General features: G+C 42.0%; 1 protein-coding gene across 2 annotated transcripts; it reads right to left on the bottom strand.

Annotated features, from left to right (window-relative positions):
* Positions 1 to 266: 266 nt before the first annotated feature.
* LOC143842401 (V-type proton ATPase subunit S1-like protein) lies at positions 267 to 22,421 on the bottom strand. 2 transcript variants are annotated; one of them, XM_077347525.1, is made up of 7 exons: positions 22,252 to 22,421; positions 12,537 to 12,577; positions 10,898 to 10,959; positions 7,092 to 7,324; positions 6,279 to 6,329; positions 4,746 to 4,989; positions 267 to 1,317 (listed from the first exon to the last, which is right to left on the bottom strand). In XM_077347525.1, the coding sequence occupies exons 1-7, from the start codon at positions 22,344 to 22,346 to the stop codon at positions 1,216 to 1,218; spliced, it is 828 nt and encodes a 275-aa protein (XP_077203640.1). In that variant the 5' UTR covers positions 22,347 to 22,421; the 3' UTR covers positions 267 to 1,215. The 2 variants fall into 2 exon arrangements, with proteins under 2 accessions (XP_077203640.1, XP_077203639.1); XM_077347524.1 differs by having other exon boundaries at positions 267 to 1,518; positions 22,252 to 22,420.
* Between the last annotated feature and the right edge of the window lie 143 nt (positions 22,422 to 22,564).

Here is a 22,564-nt window from a genome sequence, read left to right as displayed (position 1 = left end):
GGACTCTGTTCATACAGTTGCATAGAATAAGACATCTCCTGCCCAACCTTGGAAGGAAAGTTTATTCAGGGCTATCCCCCCCCCCCATGTTTCCTTATCAAATGTAGTTTGAAAAGATTTGTAAATAGGTTATGAAGACAAGTGCTTCAGCTTTGTAGTATCTGAGCCAATCTTTGCCACCTTAATTTAAATCTCTTCCTTTGAGGTTGCGTTCTTTCACTTTGTTCTCAATGACACCGTTGGAAATTAATGCTAGCAGCCTCCCATTCTTTGATCATTTATCAGAGAAATGGTTTAGTAAAAAACATTTAGCTAAGTATCAGAACAGAACATCAGAAACAAAATGCCGATAGCTTCACAGAGATACAACAAATAGAAGAAATTTGCTCAGGCTGAAGACACCTTTGGAAAAGCATCACCAGAAGGAGACCCAGAAAAAATCTGCATGACTTATCAATGCACAGCTGACACAGTTTGCAAAGTGTCTTCAGGAGAAGGACATCAGCTTCTAGTTGGTGGACAGATGGCATTTCTTTGATGACCATTGGTACATGACAAAGAATGGTCATTTTGCAGATGATCAGCAATTAACAATGCTTTGGACCACTGATGTTGGAGCCATGCACACAGCAGAGCAGGAAAAGCTCACCAGAGTACTTAGGCCAAGCATTCGTCCCATGCTGCCCTAAGCCAGAAGCAGTGAATCTATGATCAACCTTTGTGAGCAGCACAGATCCATATATGTACCTCAGTAGTCCAGAATCCTCTAGTTTCATAGAAAAAAGAGCCGTCTTCAGTGTCCAATCAAAAGTTAGCTTTTGCTCTGCATCTTTGGTTGTGCCATTCTACTTTAGAGGAGTCCTGGCACTTTTCAAAGAGTGACAAGTCCTGTTTAGCCCTCTGAGTGTTCCAGCCACATATTTAAATACCCTCTCTTCTCAATCTCAAAAATTTCAGGTCATCAGCCAGAATCTTCTATATGCACACATTTGCCTTAATTATTGGAAACTGGGCCCTCTTGTCTTTGTTTCTGATTTGTAGAGACATTAATAGCCACTGCTGTGATACCCAGACAGTTCTCTTCACAGTCATGAGGGCTAGAACTCTTTCTATTGATATCCAAGCTGAGCTTCTCAAAACTCTCACATAAGCTCACAGGATGTAAAAGTGCCTCAGGAGCAGTTTGTTATTTACCCACGGAACATACAGACGCTGCTAAATATAGATTTTAGAAAACTGTTGGCTTGTAAGTTCATAGGCTTCGCTCCCGTTATTCCGCAGGGGTTCTTTTTCATCGGCTGTGTCCATGTCTTTCATCTGCGGAAAATAAGCAGGAGATCCTTTGCATTCATAATGCCTGTCGAGGGACTTCAAGTGTATCAGCATGTGAAGGGCATAAGCCAGAACAAGAAGCAAAATCAGAGACATCACCAGACCCATCAGGATTGCAGGCGGGAATAAGGAGGCACAGTCTTTTGCGTAAGCAAACTGTCCACCTTCAATGTTAAATCCTTGGATCTATTAAGCAGAAGGGGAAAGTGTGAATTAAAAATCTCTCGCCTTGACTCAAGACATTTTCATCCCAATCGCTAATGAAGACATGAATGCATGTGTGAAATCAGTGTTGGCATTCCTCTGGTTTGAACTATGCTATTGCTACTGACGCAAAGTATCTGTGATGAATTGATTGGTCAGGAAAGAAACATTTGCAGGGTTTTTTATTTTTGCAGAATGGAATGATGTTGGGGTTTGAAAAACAACCAAGCACCCTTGGACAGCTGGAAGGGGGGGGGGAAGACACCCTTTCCTTAATTCCTTTTGGACTGACTGCACTTTTGTGAGTGGCAAGATAAGAGGGGGCCAAAATTATAAAATTTGACCAACACACACACACCTGTGAAGCTTGACTGATATCTTCTATTTTAGTTTTCAGGAGGATAGCAAAAACCTCTCACTTTAATCAAATATTGATGTTAGCCTATGGTTTGTTTATGGTGTCTAATTCTGATAGCAGTGCTGGATGATACTCCTTTAGGTCTATTGTTCTGTATTGCTCCAACCAATCTGATGTGTTGTTTTAGAAATACTATTTCATGCATTTTTGGCACTATATTACCATCTGTGGGCATATGTTGTGACTTCTGTGCAACAGCACAGGCAGTAATCTGGCACTCGATGGACAGACAAGAGAACAGACCTGACCTGTCTCAATGCCATTACCAGGCATTGAGATTCTCCTACCCATGACCAAGAGTGCCACAGATTTCTATTGTTCATGCCACAGGTTCTCCAATTAAATGTACAGTGTGAAATCACCATCAGCACACTAACTGAAGGAACTCCTATAAAATCATAGACCAAGAAGCTGCACATCTGGACCATTCATTATACCAGGCTACCTTCCAATGACATTTAAATACACAAATCAAAACTATGGGACCTTCCTTTAAACCATTTTGGGTGGCCAACTCAGCAGGACAGATTCCTGAAGCAAGGTTGCCTCTCTAGCTGGCCTGGGGGGAAATCAGGCTGATGCTGTAGCTGAGATTGTGCAGCCTGCCATCACATGCTCACTGAGGCCAGAATGCTCCACGGAGCATGTGTAACTTGTTCTCTACTGTATAAAAAGGCTGGGTGGGCAGCCCAAGGATGCAGAAATTACCTGCCCACTCCCTACAGGAGAGGGAAAGTAGTGGGAAGGAAAGGGAGGATATACATAAGCAAACATTTTCTTCTTCTGGCCACAAAAGGAACAACTGGGCTGGAGCTCCAAAAGGACCCACCCAGCCCCGACAGGAAATACCATCAGAAGTGGTCCATGGGGGTCTATACAGTAGGATAGGCTGAGTAAAAGTAACTCCTACCTCAACCCCAACAGCTGCCAGTCTAATGAGCACAAGCTTTGGATCAGATGTGACACAGGTAGAGTGTTTTGTAACTGCAAATTACAACGACATCTTCAAACAAATCAGAATTACTTGTTCTTTACAACCTGAGTGATTCCTCCTTGGCTTAATTGGCTGTTCTGTCAGCTTTGCCCTCTCCTCCCCCGCCCCCTTATCCTCATAAGGAGATAAGAGTCAGTAACAGGCATTATATCCTCTCCTTAGCCGACCTCAGCAACTGATCCAAGCGTGATCTCTACACTGAACTGTGGAGGATGCAGTCTTCACAGAACAGTCCAAAACCACTAACACTGTCAATGAGATAAAGGCTTATGCTAGACATTAGGGGGGGGATGTGTCTTTAGCACCAAAATCAGCAGCTCCAGTCTACGTCCCTTTCCTCTCACTGGGGGAAGGGCTGTGGCTCAACAGAAGAATATTTGCTTGGCATGCAGAATGTCCCGGGTTCAGTCCTTGGCATCAGTCCAGCTAAAGAATCTGGGAGTAGGTGATGTGAAAATACGTCTTCCTGAGACATTGGAGAGCTGCTGCTTCTCTGAGTATGCCTTGGTGTAGTGGTTAGGAGTGTGGCCTTCTAATCTGGCAGCTGAGTTTGATTCTGTGGTCCCCCACATGCAGCCAGCTGGGTGACCTTAGGCTCACCACAGCACTGATAAAGCTGTTCTGACTGAGCAGTATCAGGACTTTCTCAGGGTGTCTGTTGTGGGGAGAGGAAAGGGAAGGCGACTGCAAGCCACTTTGAGCCTCCTTCAGGTAGAGAAAAGCAGCATATAAGAACCAACTCTTCTTCTTCTGAGCATGCCTTGGTATAAGGCAATTTCGTGTGTGTGTCTGTGTGTGTTCATTGTAAAGTTAATTAGGGAATGTGTAACACATGATGTTACCATGATGTGTGACATGATGTCACCATTTGTATGCTCTTCCCACAGCAACATGTTGTATCATGTGTTTCTCTAACTAAAAAGCACAAGCAAGAAGCTGAAGACTTAGGCACCCTGCTGCCATGTTCCTCAGTAAAGGCACATTCTGGTACAGAGGCTAGGCTAGGCTAGGCTATGATGGCAAGCTCCATTCAACTTAGTAGGATTTCATTCTGACCATCTGTGGTTTCTACTTCACTCTATTATTTTCTTCTTCCTTGCCTGAAGACAACCGGTTGTTAATTAAGAATACAGATTTTTGACAAGTCCCTGTCAGCGTGTTTGCACCAAGTCTCACAAGAGTCATCAACAAATATACACTCAAAAGGAAGTTCCCAACAGAGATCCAGGTCCTGATGAAGCTAGCAAACTTCTACAGGATCTGTAAAATGGTACTCTTCTGCCAGGCCTATGGTTGAGCCAGGATAAATGAGGAATAACTATGGGTCTTCCACTGTCTATCCTATTCCAATATCCCTCTCTGGTTACATCGACTGTTACATGCACTAGAAAGACCATCCCACCATAGTCTTGGAACAACCTTAAACAGTAAGGCCAGCAGAGCTATGATGAAAGGGAATGGTGATATGCTAGTTGTTTAATCTGTAAAACTTGTAAAGATGTTTTATTGTTGATATACTATAAGCCACCCCGAGCTTTCTTGTGAGGAGGGACTGCCTATAAATTGAAACATTATAATAATAACATCATTATGAGTTCCCTGTGAAGTTAGCCTTCAAGAACAATATTTCAGTTGTAAAACTATACCCTCTTACATGACAAGTGCAAGAATTGTCTTTCCTCTTTAATCCCTAACTCTTATTTTACTCCTAGAAATCCCTGTAGTTTCCTTACAGGAGGTCATTAAGCATCCTTGATAACACACACAGGCCTGCTAAATTTGCTTTAGCCATATTACCTGAAAGTCAATAAAAGTGACTTCCCAGAGCCTGGCTGCATCATTTGTGGAGCTGGGTGTCAGCAGCGCATCATATCTCTGAAGGTTGCTAACATGTTCGCAGTGATAGGAATAACTTGCTGGAGCATGTATTCGGGTTGCATTGAATGTTGCTTGTACAGAATGGTTGTATATGAGCTGGATTCTATGCAAGGTAAACCAGTTTTGAATGGACAGCTTGTAGTAACTGTTTGTGAGCATAAATCTAGGGGAAATAATTAGAAAACAGGAGAAAAGAACATCAATTTCAGTACATGTCACTTTGTACCAATAGGATCCACCAAAAATATTTATTTATGTTAGGTAAATCCTTCACTCTCCTACTGAAAGAAGTGGGATGCTGAGCTCTGGCTGATGCTCCAAGTGTTTGGACATCAATGGATCCCTGACCTTAAGGGGAAGGTTTCGTAGCCTAAAGGGGGTCCAGGGCCCATCATTGATTCTTGATTCTTAGATGGCAGCTGCAGACTAAAATGCCTTTTGCCAAGTCTGGTTGGTTTTCCAACCAAACCTTCTATTGGGTAAAATGATCTAGCCATTGGCATTCATACTCAGGTAATTTCCAGCTTAGAGTACTAGAATACGATCTACAAGGAAAGACAAATACTTGGTTTTTATACCCCCACTTTTCTAACCTTTAGGAATCTCAGTGTTTTATAATTGCTTTCCCTTCCACTCCTCACAATAGGTACCTTGTGAGGTAGGTGGAGCTAGAAGAGTTCTGAGACAACTGTGACTGGCCCAAGGTCATCCAGTTGGCCTCATATGGAGGCATGGGGAAGCAAACCTGATTTTCCAGATGAGAGTCCATCACTCAATCACTATACCACATTGGTTCCACTACAGCACACAACACCCTCGCAGATAGTTTAGAACAGGGGTAGTCAAACTGTGGCCCTCCAGATGTACATGGACTACAATTCCCACGAGAATTCTCATGAGAATTGTAGTCCATGGACATCTGGAGGGTCGCAGTTTGACTACCCCTGGTTTAGAATCTGATTGTTTAGAATAACTTTAGTTGCCAGTTGGTGGCTGTAGATTAGCAAGAACAAAGTTTAATCCAGGCCCGATTTAAGATGCTGGTTATGCCTCTTAAGACCTATGTGATTTGCCTAAGTATCTAAGAGCATGAATTCCCCTATGAGGGCTGTTCCTGATATATTCTGTAAGGAGAGAAAATTGTTGTCTACCTGAAACAGATCATCTTCTGTGGTAGCCCAGATTTAGTGAATGTGCTTTCCACAGACGCATGCATGTGTTTCAACAGTCTTCTGACATTAAAAAGTGTTTGTTCTATCAGACATTTGAGAATTAATTAGAGTGTTCTTTTTAACTGCTGCTTTTAGGTTGTTTAATATTATTGCATTGTTAGTTAAGTGAATACTTCTAAATTATTATAATCTGGTTTGTGAATCCATATAAAAGGATTTCCAAAACTTTATAATTAAATAAGACTAGGGAATCAGAAAAAAATCATATCTGAAAGCTTACCTGATAACAAATCCCTTCAAATTGTCAACATCACCAAAATTAAGAGAAAGCCTACAGCAGAAAAACAGAAAACAGATGAAAGTGTTAAACTAGACAAACTAGGAAATACAACTAAATTTATAAACAAGGTGTCTAATATTGCTGTACAATCTAGACTTTCTAGTCAATACAACATTGAATTTTTGAACAAGCTTCAATACTGCTCATTCTATCCTCACTCTCTCAGCTTTTTGGTTTAAATAGTTCCCAGCCCTTTAAACCACTGCTTCTGCTCTTCATGGCTGCCTATGGGGAACAGTTTCTGTGGCTTTCCACAAGGAGCAGAAAACAGTGGTTTAGATGGCTTGTTGTATTTAAACCCCTATATTCTGCTCCCCACGAAAAGCAGTGAGAAGCAGAAAGTAGGGGTCACAAGCCCACATGAACCAGTTCAGCTTGCAAACCAACTTCCTAGTTCATATAAGTTCATGATTTGGCTTATGGTTCAGCCATGAACCAGGAACCAAACCGCAAAAGTGCAGTTCATGCATATCCCCAATCACTAACCGAAAAACACCACTACAACATTTTGCTAATATTTCAAGACCTCATACAATCAAGGTTTTGAAGCAGAAATAAACAGATTTGTAAAAAATTTAAAAACTTTTATTCACAATAACTCCAGAACAAAACCAAAATTCTTATATTTTGGCAATGCTTCATTTTGGTGAATAAATATCTTATTTTGGCTCTTAAATACCAAAAGAAAAAAGGAAAAGACACAAACATGGATTTTTCTATGTTGCAGCTTCCCATGGTAAGACATCATCTTACATAGCATTTTCTTCACTGCAGTTTGAATCACCAACATCTACAGTCGCATGAACACCAAATGTCTTGTCTGTTAGGTCCAACTGAGTGTGATTCTGAAACTTAATCATGATTCTTCTGGCCCAGAAAAGTATGCAAGGGCTTCCATTGACTGTGACATTGAGAGGACTGTAGTGGTTGTGGATGATGGACTCTCCCTCTGAATGTTCTTTACTGCTTATATTGTAAGTCATAACCTGGGTAAAAGATCAAAATTGTAGTTAGGGCTTCGAGTCGGAACAATGAATAGCAGGTATGGTATGCCACAAACACCCAACTATTGGAAACACATTTAATCCAACTTACTTCAGTAATACTGAACTTCCATAAAGTATGTCACTCTGAATTGTTTGTGGGGCACACAAAATCTCAATGTTTATGTCCTACCACTGTCATACAATAAGGTCAATATGGCTCAGACACAATAAGTGCTGTGCTGGGCAATCAAATCCTGACCCAACCTTAAAGTTCATTAAGCAGACTTTGATAAATCATGGTCTCTCAATTTCACAGGATTGTCCTGTGGATAAAATTAAATGAGGTAAGTACTTTCTGTTCAGAGTCATAGAAATAGAATAATAAATAAAGACCAAGAACCACAAAGACACAATATTCACTAGTTTTGAGACAGCAAGAGGCACTGACACATGCAACTGTAACCATGCAGTGTTCTGACTGGAGAGCTCTTTATAATATCTTCTCAATACTTCACTCTTATTCCAGAACAACTAAGGTGGACAACAACTATTTGTGCTAAGGAGACTTGGAATTCAATCTCTGCAAAGCATTCCACCATATGTTATCACCAAAGATTACCCAGCCTTTGATAATGGGTCCCCAGACTAAATTCCCCCAGAAAAATCTAAAATTGTTCTTATTACCCTCTTTAGAATGTGCTGTCATTCATAACCTGGGTAAGAAACTGCACTCTGTCAGGAATTTGGGGGTGAACTTCACCACCTCCCTTACAATGGAGGCTCAGATCTCAAAAGGAGTACACCAGGTGGTTTTCCATCTTAACCAGGCAAAGCTATTAGCACCCTAACTGACCCCGGAACACCTAGCCACAGTCATCCATGTGACAGTCACCTGCATATTTGATTACTGTAATTCACTCTATTCAGGTCTACCCCTAGCCTTGAACTGCAGGTGGTCCAGAATGTACCTGCTAGGATCCTTACTGAGACACCATGGAGGGTCCATACACAATCTGCCCTTCAGCAGCTGCATTGGTTGCTGGTTGAATTCCAGATCAAGTGTAAAGTTCAGGTTTTAATCTTCAAGGCCATACACAATTTGGGCCCTGCAACTCTGAGGGACCCTCTCTCCCAGTATGCTCCCCTCAAATACCAGCATGTTGGTGGTCCCCAGCTTGAAAAAAATTTAATCTGGCCTCAACCAGGGCCGGGTCCTTTTTTGGCCACAGCCTGGTGGAATGAGCTGCCGTTTGAAATCCAGGGCCTGATGAAACTACCTAAGTTCCACAGGGCCTGCAAGATGGCACTCTTCCTCCAATCTTATGGTTGAGGCTATTAGTGAGCTAATATAGCCAACAAAATCTATGGGCCTCCTTCCATAAATCTCTGGTATTCCCACCACTAAACTCAAAGGTGAACTCAGAGAGGAAATTATAGGATGCCCGTAAGTGGATTGACAGGTGGATGACCGACTAAAACGAGAGACAAGAAAATGGAGCACTATGGGGCTTTATTATTGTTTTAACTGTAATTTTAATGATACAATGTATATATGATGTATGATATGAACTACCCCGAGCCTGCTTGTGTAGAGCGGTGGTCTAAAAAAACAATAATTAATTGATTGATTTATTAAATAATGCAGTTAGGGCTTTAGAATTTCTAAAATATAATCCCTTTCCCTTCCCCAGTGAATCTAGACCATCAAAAGTTTGGTATGCCATGAATAATAAGTCTACATGGAGACTGCATATTTGTTTAGAGATTTATACCCTCTCTCTTACTCTTAACTCACAAAGTGCTCCCAACGTAGCTTCCAACATAAATAAAGAGCAATAAAGAATAAAGTCAATTAAAGCAACCACAATACTTTAAAAATCAGCCATAAAATCAAAGAGAACTTGCCATATATCAGAGACCAAGAGCCATAAAATTCAATAAAATAGCAGTGAAGAATATCAATAATTGATAACAGCTTTAGACCACAGATTCATGAAATATTGTTACATAATTTAACTTCCTCTACTGAATTAGAACAAAGTTCAAATCCAGTGGCATCTCTAAGACCAATGGTGTTTAATTCTGGGTGAAGCTTTCATGTGCACACTAATCCTCTAATATTGTCTCTCAGTGGGCAGTGGTTGACCTTAGATCTAGGAGACACTGGGCCAAATCCCAGGCTCAGTAACAAATTCACTGAGTGGGTTTCAACACATCTTTATCTTCCTTCTGCAGTTTTCCAATCTATAAAATAATTATAGTGATTAGACAGCTGCCAGAAACCTCTCCCCTTGACACTAAAGGCAGGCAGCAATGGTGTGCCGTGACATTTGATAGGGAAAGCTGCAAAGAAGGCCAATAGCCGCAGAGTTGCATCCAAGGCCATCATTGATTGGTTTAAAACAGTAGGCTGGGAGGGCAGGAAAGTCACTGCCTCTGGTAGCAACAAAGAGGCTGGGTGGAAGACTTTGCTTGCAGTGGGGGACATACTTTGTCCTACACCCAATAGATCCTGAGACCATAGTTTCCTTTCTGCCCTATCATTGTTACCAGCAACTAGGGCTGCATTTGTTAACTCACCTATGGCAGTGCTTCAAATGGGTTGGGGGAGTGGAACTATTGCAGCCAGGGGCGGGCAGGAAAGAGAGAAAGAATGATGAGAGGGTAGATGAAGAAAGAAAATACAAAGCATGTGTGAGAGAACTGGGGAGAGACAGAATCAGTGACAGCAGTTGAGGCGAGAGGAAGAATGATTGAGAGAGTGATTGAGTGATTAGATTTTTAGCCCACCACTCCCGAAGCGTCTTGTGGCTGGTCACAACAATTCATTAAAATCCCCAGTAAAACCCCACATAAAATCCAGCATACAATACAAACAACTGGCGGCTGATGTTAACCCTTCCCCCTCCCAGTCCACCAGACATCATAGGAGGTAGGAGTTTGCCCAATAGACTGGCATAGCCTGGGGAGGGGCCTCTGATCCTACTGCCCTAGCCTCAACCAAAGATCTGGTGGAAGACTGGTGGGAGGAAGAAAGAGGAATGGTTACTATGGGTTTGATTGACAGAGAACAAGAGAAAGTAAGAGATTTTTTTGAGATAAAATGATTGAGGGGATGAGAAAGCAAAGGGGAGGAATAGGATGGCTGCTTCTGCCACTTTCATGTAGGTCCCCACAGGGAGGCCTGATCTGGATTTGAAGGATGGCACTAAGCAATGGGCCATATAACCCTTCTGCCCCACACACCCCTCCCCTAATGTTAACTAGTTTCTGGACTTGCTGTTTTCTCTGATAGGACAAAAATTGGGTAAATGTATGTTTCACTGTCCAGGCAAATAATCTAATTTGACTATACAGTGAGCACTTTCAGACACATACCCAGGGCCATAAATATGGTAAGAAGTCCGCAAAAGAAGGAGCCTCATATTAAACATGATGCCACACTCCAACGCATAGGCAACATATATACTGAGATAGGGTAGAGTAATGGCTACCCTACAGAATTCAAAATGAAGGCATTGGTATCTATCACATGGAAAACAATTACAATCTACTTTTGTGGTACCTCCATACCTGTGCAATTGCTACTTGCTGTAAATTAAGCTTTGGCTTCACACCACCATCATATCGTCGGCCTGCAGAAGAAGAAATTTATCAATAGCTCATCTTTCTGCAAGTATAAGAGACCTGAATGCAAAGTTCTGTTGCACAGTCCAGCTTGGTGTAGTGGTTAGGAGTACAGACTTCTAATCTAGCGAGCCTGGTTTGATTCCCCACTCCTCCACATGCAACCAGCTGGGTGACCTTGGGCTCATCACAGCATGGATAGAGCTCTTCTGCCCCAGCAGCCCTGTCAGAGCTCTCTCAGCATTACCTACCTCACAGGGTGTCTGTTGTGCGGAGAGGAAGAGAAGGCGATTGTAAGCTCCTTTGAGACTCCTTCGGGTACAGAAAAGTGGCATATAAAAAACAACTCCTCTTCTTCTATCACTAAAACAATATCAAGAAGGAATTCCAATAAGAAGGAATTTTAGACTGCTGTAGTTCTGTTTATATATCTAATGGGAAGACTGATGTAGGAAGAATAAGAACAAGGCAGGTGAGCTTATATTTTATATAACTTGTAAAGTTCCTTGGCAAACCATGAGTGCCTCTCATTTATTGTATTTTCTGGCGGTTATATCCACTACACAGCACTTGGGTAGTATAAGAACATGAAGAAGAGCTTTCTGGATCAGACCACTGGTCTATCTAGTTCAGTATGCTGTTTCAAACAGCAGCCAACCAGTTGCCCCAGGTGGAAGCAAAGACAAAAGGCATAGAGACTAAGGCTCTCCCCTCTTGCTGCCTCCTAGCACTACTATTCACAGGTTTGGTACCTCTGTAGATGAAGGCTCGCTTCAGTCGTCATGGCTAGTAGCCACTTATGGACTACTTCTCCATGAATCTATCTTTTAAAGTTATCGGTGATCACTACTTCAGCCTTTCCTGCACTCTGAATCCTGCATGGCACTTCCTCGTGGTTGTATCTCTTTGCCTACCACCTACCCTGCCATTTGGGCAAACCAGTTCTCTTCCCTCCTAAGGGAACAGAGGTGTTTATATGTTAGGACACCACAGATATTAAGGAGAAAGCAGGAGGAGTTGCAGGTGGCCTCATTCTTTCTTGCTTATTAAGTTTCCTTCCTTTTGAGGGAATGAAGTCCTTCCTATTGTTCTCCCTTGTCCCTGCATATCTGCAATAGAAATTCTACGAGTCTTTCAGTCTCAGATTGCATTACAAAAGATTCGAGGCATTTCCACCCCAGACTATGAAAGCAACAAAGCATAATCTGAGTGCTATGCATGCAAAGCTAACAAAGTATTCCCTGACTCTGTCTTTATTTTGTAGGCTCCATTTTCAGAAAATAAGGCAATGCAGAGATTAAGGTTGGATGTCCTGCCAACCCTTTTTGCACAAGTGTTGCATAAGCATGAAGGTGAATGAAGGAGGAAGCAACAATCAGCTGTTTTATACAAACAAAAACTTATGAGAAATGCAGCACAAAGCCATATAGTAACCTCCAGCCTTGCCCACATTTTCACACAAGCACAGTACTTTTATTAGGCTTTTATTTCATGGTTTTTATTAGGAACTGTATATTAGTGACTAAGACTATCTCTATGTGATACTATCAGCAGCACTTCATGAAAAGGAACTTTGAACCCTTACCATTTCTGTGGAGCAGATCTTGGTCAGAGAATGCAAACCAACTGCAACAGAGCAAACACACAAACAGTCAATAGCATTTTTCAACTTGTGGACCCATGTTTAAGTGGGAGAATCTCAGTGTTTAGCTGTCCTGCAATTTCAACATGCCTATTCGGGGCAATTTGGTATTAGAGCAGTGGTTCTCAACCTTCCTTATGCCGCGACTCTTTAATACAGTTCCTCATGTCGTGGTGACCCCAACCATAAAATTATGCAAAATTATTCACAGAAATTAAACCAAAACTGACCAACAACTTTAAGATCCATTGTTCATGATTGTATATAAATTGTATTTTTTTTTCCCATGGGGAGGCAGCGCTGGAGCAGAACACGCTGCACAGTGAGCAGGTGTGCCTGGAGAGGCTGGGCTGCAGGATCTGCTGCAGGATCTGCACCACCGCCACCTAGAGCCTGAGGCCGCCGAGCTGCGCCACCACCTGGAGCACCTGAGAGGAGACTGCACCACACTGCTGGAGTCCCTGACAGCTGAGCACGGGCACCTGCAGGAGGAGTGGCAAAAGGGGCAGCGCCCCCCACCCCAGCCAAGCTGCTTACCCTGCTCTGACCCCCAAAGTTGCCCCGACCCACAGGTTGAGAACCACTGTATTAGAGAGACTGTAGAAAACATATGCATGCCTGTGATAGAAAAGCAAATTTTTATCCCTTTATTTAATTGAACCCCTTTTTGCAATGTATCTACTTGCCGCATCAGACTTAAAGGATGCCAGTGATAATCAAGTATACAAAATGTCAGATATCACTACATACATCTACTGTGATTAACAAATCACAAATGGACCAGGATGTTTCTATGGGTGTCTTGAGTATATCTGTGTTTCTTTAAAATAAGATTAATGCTTTTCATTCTAGGGGTGCATATTATTGTCGGGAACACCCCAACTTGCAGGCAAAGACCCTCTCACCTCAAGTAGAGTAGCAGTCTTTTGGGGACAGAGGGCAGAGTCTGTGGACCCATACTCGGGAGAAACAAAGGAGGAAAATGAAAGGAAAGAAAACGAGGAACACCGACAGACCGGTCGCGCCCGGATCAGAGTGAGGGCAGAACAGATAACGCAGGACGGGCGTACCCGGAAGAACTGATGGGAGGTTCTTGAGGACTCGGGAGGTGGGGACGAGGGGAGGAAGGATATTTAAATGGGGCAGTCAGCAGTCTGTGAGGAGGCGAGGTTCAGCATAGTGAGGAAACTATTCTGAACCCAGGAGTCGCGAATGAGAGGAATTCGACATGACTCCAATCTGAGACGCTGCCTATCCTGAGAACTATGATATGATAAATAAATAAATAAATAAACTATCGTTCCTGACCTGGTCTTCAGTTCCTGACATCATGGTGGAGAAGAAACAGACCCCCACGGACCCTGACAATTATAGCGGGATATTTGCCACCTTCAAGATTACTGAGTATCAAATGTCCATGTTTTGAACAGATAACTAAGAATAATACAGAGAGAAAGCCAGGGAGTGTTCCCTTGACAAAATTATGATTTAGGGTGGCACCAGAGAAGTCAATATGAAATAGATGTTCATGTTAGTTCATCTCATAGGATGCTTAATTGGTGTGAAATAGCTATTGGCTGCACAACTGTGGGATACATCTCCTGATGTCTCTGGACAGTCACTAAAAACTAGCTGGTTCAAGTTGCCACTTAGGATGGGCTTCCTGATCTCCTAGAAAACCGCCTGAAAATGAAACCATGTTTCACACACAAGTAACAAGATTCTATTCTCAGCAGGAACACATCCACAAAATGCTAAATCTACCTCCAGAATGAAATATTCATAGCTCAACTAGAAATCCAACAGTGCAAGTTAGCTGTGAGCTTCTGCAAAATACCACAAGCTGACAGATACAATCAGCAACTTTCTACATCTCCAAGGAGGCAAGTGGTAGATGCAGCAGCAAAGAGATCTCTTTATATGACTGTTCTTTGTGTCTCTGGTATTTATAGACTGTCAGCCAGTCATTGTGCTATCTAGGGAAATAAGATGTGTCCTTTGTATTCTGCCTGCTATAAAGGCTTCAGTGAATTGCTTTACAATGTATAACAAAATTTGAATCCAATAGTACCTTTAAGACCAACAAAGATTTATTATGTTGGTCTCAAAGGTGCTATTGGACTCAAATTTTCTTGTGCTACTTCAGACCAACATGGCTACCCACTGGAATTTACAATTTATTTATTTATTTATTTATTTATTTATTATTAGACTTTTATGCCGCCACTCCCAGGCAAGCTGGCTCATGGTGGCTCACAATATATAAAAATATAAAGACCCGTAAAATACAATAAACAGACAAAAACAACTCAACTCAGATGGCAGACACATAATCCCATTTTAGGCCCCTAGTCTCCACTCTTCTGTTCCAGGCTGTGGCAATAAGGTATAAACTAAGGCAATAATAAGGCCCCATCCAGGGGGTCCAGATCATATAAGAAGAAGAAGAGTTGGTTCTTATATGCCGCTTTTCTCTAAGGAGGCTGAAAGAGGTTTATAGTCGCCTTCCCTTTCCTCTCCCTACAACAGACATCCTGTAAAGTGGGTGAGGCTGAGAGAGCCTTGATATTACTAAAAAAGAGTTTGTTCCTATATGCCGCTTTTCTCTACCCGAAGGAGGCTCAAAGCGGTTTGTAGTCGCCTTCCCTTTCCTCTACCTACAAAAGACATCCTGTGAAGTGGGTGAGGCTTAGAGAGCCTTGATATTACTGAAGAAGAGTTGGTTCTTATATGCCACTTTTCTCTACCCGAAGGAGGCTCAAAATGGCTTACAGTTGCCTTCCCATCCCTCTCCCCACAACAGACACCCTGTGACGTGGGTGGGGCTGAGAGAGCCCTGATATCACTGCTCGGTCAGAACAGTTTTATCAGTGCCATGGCGAACCCAAGGTCTCCCACTTGGCTGCATGTGGGGGAGTGCAGAATCGAACCCGGCTCACCAGATTAGAAGTCCGCACTCCTAACCACTACACCAAACTAAGGATGGGAAGCTCTGTTTTTCCGGCCCTGCAGAACCCAGAGAGTTCTGGCAGGGCCCTCAGCTCATTCCACCTGCCAGGAGCCAGGACCAAAAAGCTCATTCCACCTGCCAGGGGCCCTAGCCCTGGTCAAGGTCAGGCATGCTACACATGTATAGATGTGTTTTGTGAACATTTCTTTTGTGTTGTAAAGGAATATTATTATGAATGGTTGCCGTAGCATTATCAGGGCTTATTTCATCGAGACAAAATCAAACTGACCAAACACAAGGCTGCTTCAATACAGTCCTTTCCCTACTGGCTACAGGCCTCAGAATTAGATTTCTTCATCCCATTGCTTAGAGGGAAAGAGAAAGGCACTGCACAGTGAGGCAAGCAATTTGCGCATGCGTTTTAAGTAATAAGTAGCTTGGCACTAACACTAACACTGTAATTTTGAGAAGAATGATCATTCTACAAACAAAAATTAATCCCATCTGTCACAGGTGTCAATCATCTAATCTCTGTGTCATCTATCAGATGTACGATTAGTGACCATCTGTGTAAAACAGTTCTGGCCAACCTCTACACATCTAATGCAATGCCACTCCATGCTTAATGTTAATGAAGCTATTTTTAAGACATGGGACATAAAACACCAGGCAGATTTAATTCACTATTACAGACACTCTTGTTATATGACTCAGATTTCTAGCAAAAGCTGAAGTCGATTTGTCTCAAGGAATAATAGCACTCACTGATGCTGCACATGCAGAAGGATTCAGAGTGACCATGGAATACCCACACAGCAGTTTCCCACTCAAGGAAAGAGCTGATGTGCCAACAGGTGGTTGGAAGCTCCGGGGGTCTTCCTCTTTTAATTTCACAGCCTGAGGAGTTACGGAAGGCAAGGGAGATTGAAAGCAGGGACCCTCAACTATGCTGTCCCCTGAGCTACTGGAGGAGGGACACCTCCACCTTCGTCTGCCTCCTCTTGGCAGTCTCTCAACTCCTTCGCGGTGTGCCCCAGAACGGCTCTTTGCAAGTGTTGTTTGGGGCCCGGGAGATGTCCACCTTCCTGGCTTGGTGGCCAGAGAGGGCCACCAGGGCCTGTTGGTCCAGACACCCAGCTTAAACTATCACTACACCATGAGTAGAAAGGAAGCTAACACTTTTTCTGACCCACTATGGCATCTGCTATTTAATAAGCCAAAAAGGGAAATCCAGACATGGAACCCCTAGCACCAAGTGCAATTTAATCCTGAGTTTGAGTTACTTCAGAGACTAGTTAAAAAGATAAGTGTCACCCGTAACTTCTTTGCAAAAAGGAGAAAAGTTGGTTCATATATGCTGCTTTTCTGTACCAGGGGAAGTCTCAAAGCGGCTTCCAATCGCCTTCCCTTTCCTCTCCCCATAAAAGACAACCTATGAGGTAGGTGAGGCTGAGAGAGCCTTGATATTACTGCTCGGTCGGAACAGCTTTATCAGTGCTGTGGCGAACCCAAGGCCACCCAGCTGGTTGCACGTGAGGGAGCAGGGAATCAAACCTGACTTGCCAGATTAGAAGTCCACGCTCTTAACCACTACACAAAACTAGCTCACCCTACCATACAAATTCAATACATAAACAAGTTGTACCTCAGTAATATCCTTTCAGAGACTTGCATTAGAATCATAGAGTTGGAAGGGGCCATACAGTCCAACCCCCTGCTCAATGCAGGATCAACCCAAAGCATCCTAAAGCATCCAAGAAAAATGTGTATCCAACCTTTGCTTGAAGACTGCCAGTGAGGGGGAGCTCACCACCTCCTTAGGCAGCCTATTCCACTGCTGAACTACTCTGGCTGTGAAATTTTTTTCCTGATATCTAGCCTATATCGTTGTACTTGTAGTTGAAACCTATTACTGCGTGTCCTCTCCCCTGCAGCCAACGGAAACAGCATCCTGCCCTCCTCCAAATGACAACCTTTCAAATACTTAAAGAGGGCTATCATGTACCCTCTCAACCTCCTTTTCTCCATTGCTTGTAGTAACATGAGTTCTTATGCTCCACCATTGTCTATGGTAAAATAGTTTTCAAACATTTCTGTAGTCCTTCACACTGTACCCAGAAAAATCAAAACTATCTCCACCCATGCTGTTCAAACCACGAAATGTAAAGAGAGTTATTATAGAGACAGGGCCTCTAGAACGCCCACCCCTTTGAGTCTCTCCTGGACTGTTTCCACACTAGGGTTTTGGCTCAGATTTGCATTTGTATAGGGTTGAGTTCTTTGTCCATTTCCTCATTGAAAATCACTCTTTTGGGTGCAGACCCAAGTTGCCCCTTCACTTCTTCAGAAATCCAGTTTTGACTTTTTGAAGCAGGGACTAACAGGATCTATTTCGGGGATGTTCTGTGCAGAAATGCATACATTCGGTTTTTCGCAGTGCCTGCCTTTTTGAGTGTTTGGGTACACCCCTTTCCTCGTCACTGTCCTTCCTCCCCCTCCATTCTTCCTCCTCCCATGGGAAGAGACAGCATAAATAAATAAACACAATGCTGTCTTAGTAGACTTTGTATACTATGGTGTAATTTTTGTGTAACTAATGTAACTGACAGGCACTGGCACTAACTGGCACTTACACACCCATCCCAGACCAGAGCTCATTTAGAACCATTACAAATTAATTTAATTTGTATTATTTAAACATATGAATTCATATATGCACTTATATAATTTTAAAGGGTGCAGAGTCATCCTTCAGTGGTAGTGTTAACTAGACTAGAGGCAGCATGCAATCTAGTTGAGTTAATTTTACCACTCTAGTTGCATGCATGGGACCAGAGAAAACCATGTCTGTGAGCTTCCTCATCTCACTGAGTCTTTCATTAATCTAGTTCTAAAGCTGAAGATCAGTGCCAGGTGACATTTGAGGTCAAATCAGTTGTTATCTGCAATATACACTTGCATAATTCAGGCCTTCTGTGAAATATATAAATGTAAATAAATCAATAAATAAATCAATAAGTAAAATGACTAATCACTATGGGATAACAGACGGGACAGATCCTCCTGAAAAAAATGCCTACTTACTATCAAACAACACTAGTCATCAACAAGATAATAAGAAATGACTTATCTATTTGGGTTCATGCTAAAGAATGGGGTTTGAGAACTACTCAATTTTAAATGAATATAACTAGAACAGACAGGTAGTTATGGCATTAGTTGTGCCAAAGGGAAAAATCATATTAAGTGTTTATACCATTATGTTAACTGGAAGTGAAAATATGCACTGATTTTACCAAAAAAAAAGCTTCAATGGAAAATCAAGTAGTATGAAGTCCAAAGTCAAATGGATTCTTATATTAACTTCCCCATTATTCTGAAAGTTTCATATTTTATATCAGTGGACAGCTAATGACATATGTGAACCAGAAGCCTGGATACTGGTGTACATCTCCGTTCACATCAAAAGACACATCCATTCTGTTCAAAAAGGCTTGGATCCAGACATGTGTGCATATTAAAAATGGGAAATTGATACCATAGTAAATTATTTGTGATTGTTGCTTAGCTGTGCACATTGAACCTGCTGGAACATTTGGGCTAACAACAAAATGGAATTTGCGCACAGGATGCAGGTGGGCGTTCTGGATACCAGACATGCCAACTTTTCAATCTCATGTTTGAAATGCTCTCAGTAGTGACGTCAAGATCCAAAGAACCACAAGAGGAGCTCATCTTTCATGCCTCTCTAGGTGTTTTAATCCAACACCCACACACCATCGCCTAAGAAGCTGCCAAATGACCCTCAGGAACTCCGTAGGATGTAGCACAGGAGGCTCCTGCAGCTCCTGAGAAATCTGGGGGGAAATCAGAGATTCCCTTCCCGGGAGCAGGGGGTGAAATAATATTTTAATTATTGTTCTGTAAAAGAGAAGCTTGGTGTACCAGACTGTTTTGTAACAGAAGGCCCAGAAACTTGTTCTTGACTGTATTTTGAAATGTTACCAAGGCTGATATGTTCTATTCTCAAGGCCAGATGCAATTGTTTATATTAACAAGAGAAGTTTTATAACCTTTTCCTGGTGACTTAGCATAATGGCAATGGGTGGTCCTGTGGGATGTGCAAGGGGGTGGAGGCCCCAGGTTATTGGTTTGACACAAAAAGCACCATCTGTCCCTGCCTTCAATGGAATATTATACAGTCTCATGCCATTCTTTGTTCTGCACACAGCCTCTTTCAGGACCAAACCCACCTGTGTCATTTTGTTCGTCTGCAGTTGAATAAAATCATAAAAGGTTTTCCAGTCTAGTGGTCATTCTATTTGGGTACTGCACACTAGGCAAACGATCCTAAAAGGCCCAGACCAGGCCCTGGGCCATCAGGAGCAGACAGAATTACCTTCCACTCACACACAAGGACACTTTCTGGTTCATCAATGAAGACATACCTGCTTTATACTTGTTAAGGAGAAAAATTAGTTGCCTGTGTTCTAATCCTCCTATAGACACGCTAAAAAGAGGAAAGTTAGCACAATTTGCAGCATTTACACCCCAGTTTCTTTTCTTATGGATCCTATTGAAAGTTGTTCTATGGCATAGCAATGGGAGGGATCTAAAATTGCAAAAAATATTTTGAAGACCATGATATGAGTGTGACACACACACAGCAAATCAGGGACATTTTCCCTCATGGACTTCCGCCAAAAATTGCCTTTTGAAGAAACATGGTTTAAAAGAAGAAGAAAATCTTTCAGAAGATTTGGAAATCAAAACAATGGCAGATGCTTTTCTGTTAAAAAAAATATCTCCAGGTGAAGGATACACAGTTACCAAAACGTAGGCACATTATTCCAATTATGATGAACCAATTTAGCAATCAAATATATAATAAAGCAATTAGTTGATCAATCATTTAATATTTCTGGAGTGTAAACTTAGGCAAGAAGCCATCAGAAATGTGAACCATAAGACCTAAATATTTTTAAACCCCTCAGATGCTTAAGAGCCCCACTCTCCCTCACATATTAAAGACACACTAAATGATTGACCAGATTTTGAGGTGGGGGGGGGTGTTTTTTTTTTTTACATAGTTCTGGAATTTCAAGAGGAATGTCAAAAGTTAGAAATGGCTACCAAGATGATTTCTATAGATTCCTGTATGATTTGGATTTGACATAATAAACCACCAAAAGGCATAGTAAGCCTCCAAATCCCCAAGAATTACAGTGCTTATAGAAGTAACAGGTACCTGAATCAGCTCACCTGACACCTGAGGCCACAGGGTCATGTTGAACCCTGAAACCCCATACATATCAGCAGACTCAGTACAAGTAGCAGTGAGATAGTAACTCCAACCCCCTTGCCTAAATAGTTCAAATTAGGGTTTAAGATTCAAATATTTCACTAATGCTTTAATAAAAATTGCCAGGCATTCCTTGTTTTAAGAATACATTCCTTAAAAAAAAAAGTTGCATGATGCTTAAGACTTCAGAATTTTTTTTTAAGAAGCTGAGGAACTCACTCTTACAAGGGACTTTGGGTTTGTCTACACATAAGGTCAGCTCTTTGAAAGTTTAACTTGTTCCTCCAGTTCTTTTATTTACAACTGTATCTACCTTACACTGAGCACATGAAAGGTTATTTGATGTCCGTCTTACTTTCTAGCCGATGGCTAGCGATGATCAAGAGGGCCCTTCCTAAATAAACAGAATCAAAGTTATGTTTCAGGTTTATGTGCATGATCCTGCTTCTATCAAAGTAAAATCCAGGACCCAGGGCCCAATACTCTGAAATGTCTTGTTTAATCTAGAAACATAATCATCATTGATACCTTATTAGAAAAATAGTCATTGTGGGGTAACACTCCATGATCACCGCGTACAAATGACTTAAATGCTACCTTATGTTTTAATTTCTGAGTTAACTGAGCCACAGATCTCTTAATACAAGCTTAAGCCAATCACCACATGTCCGTTTCCCTAAATGCACAGACCTGATCACTCACGGTGATCCTCAGCATTGTTACCTGGCCAGGTATTACTAGCTGTGAGGCACAGTGCATATTAATTAAGCTGAGCTGTTTTCCTCTAGAATGATTTCTTTGTAAAACTCCCCTTGACTCAGACACTTGCTAAAATATTTGAGAGCTGGTTGAGAACTGCATGAAAGAACAGTTCTTATACTGGAGTGTCTGGTTCTCCAGTAGAGCTGAAAGTATATTCACTTTTCTATAACACACTTCTGTTTGCAAATTTGTTTAAACCCCTGCATTTAACTGTGCGTGGAGAGTATGTTTTTACACCTATGCTCTTTTATTTTTATCTCTGTTGTCAACACTTCAGGAGGAGGGTAAAGTCACAAACTCAAAGGGGAGGAGGGAGCGGCAACAGAGACGATTACCATCCCGAGTCTTTAGGCATAAAACCATCTGAAAAATGCTTCGTCTAATCAGCAACATACAATCCAGTTTTCTCAAGAGGAGCCATGCTAATGGAGACAGCTCTGCTTTTGAATAAATGGCTTGCAGCAGATGGCATCATTAATTTTGAAACAATTTTGTTCTGTGTACATTCTGCAATGTTTAAAGGAAGATAAAAGTCTAGCCCTTAACGACATTACCTTTTTAAAATTCTAGCCCCATCAACACATACACAAACTATTAATTCAGCTATACCCATGCTTTTTATTCAGAGGCATGAAATCACCTACCTCCTCTCCATTCTTCCCAAGAACTGGTCCACGGATGCTGTAAAGCCCACAAAGAAAAGGAAAAGAAAAAGCCTAAAGGGGCTGTTGCTTTCCATTGAGAGAAGAATCTGTCCCTCCAGACTCAGCACATCTGCTCATGTGTAGCAAATAAACCTGAGCCAGTATTCTCAGGATCCACCTGATGGACAGCAGAGTCAACCAATAGGAAGCAACGTTGGGCACCACATGAGTTGTCATGTATTGTCTTCTATACAAAATAAAAGGCTGTCTTTGACTCGCTCTCTGTCCCTTTCTCTCGCTCTTAGAAACAGCC

Source organism: Paroedura picta, chromosome 7, assembly GCF_049243985.1.
Source record: "Paroedura picta isolate Pp20150507F chromosome 7, Ppicta_v3.0, whole genome shotgun sequence".
In the NCBI taxonomy this organism is placed as follows: Eukaryota; Metazoa; Chordata; class Lepidosauria; order Squamata; family Gekkonidae; genus Paroedura; species Paroedura picta.
Note: the sequence above shows the minus strand (reverse complement) of the source record. Positions and strands in the feature narration are given on the sequence as shown.

Bases quoted from the DNA above. Each gene is read 5' to 3' on its own strand.
- LOC143842401 (XM_077347524.1), bottom strand. From the start codon at position 22,346: ATGGAAAGCAACAGCCCCTTTAGGCTTTTTCTTTTCCTTTTCTTTGTG. The intron at 12,578-22,251 runs GTAGGTGATTTC...GCTCTGTTGCAG, and splicing joins TTGGGAAGAATGGAGAGGAG to TTGGTTTGCATTCTCTGACC. The intron at 10,960-12,536 runs GTAAGGGTTCAA...CTTCTTCTGCAG, and splicing joins AGATCTGCTCCACAGAAATG to GCCGACGATATGATGGTGGT.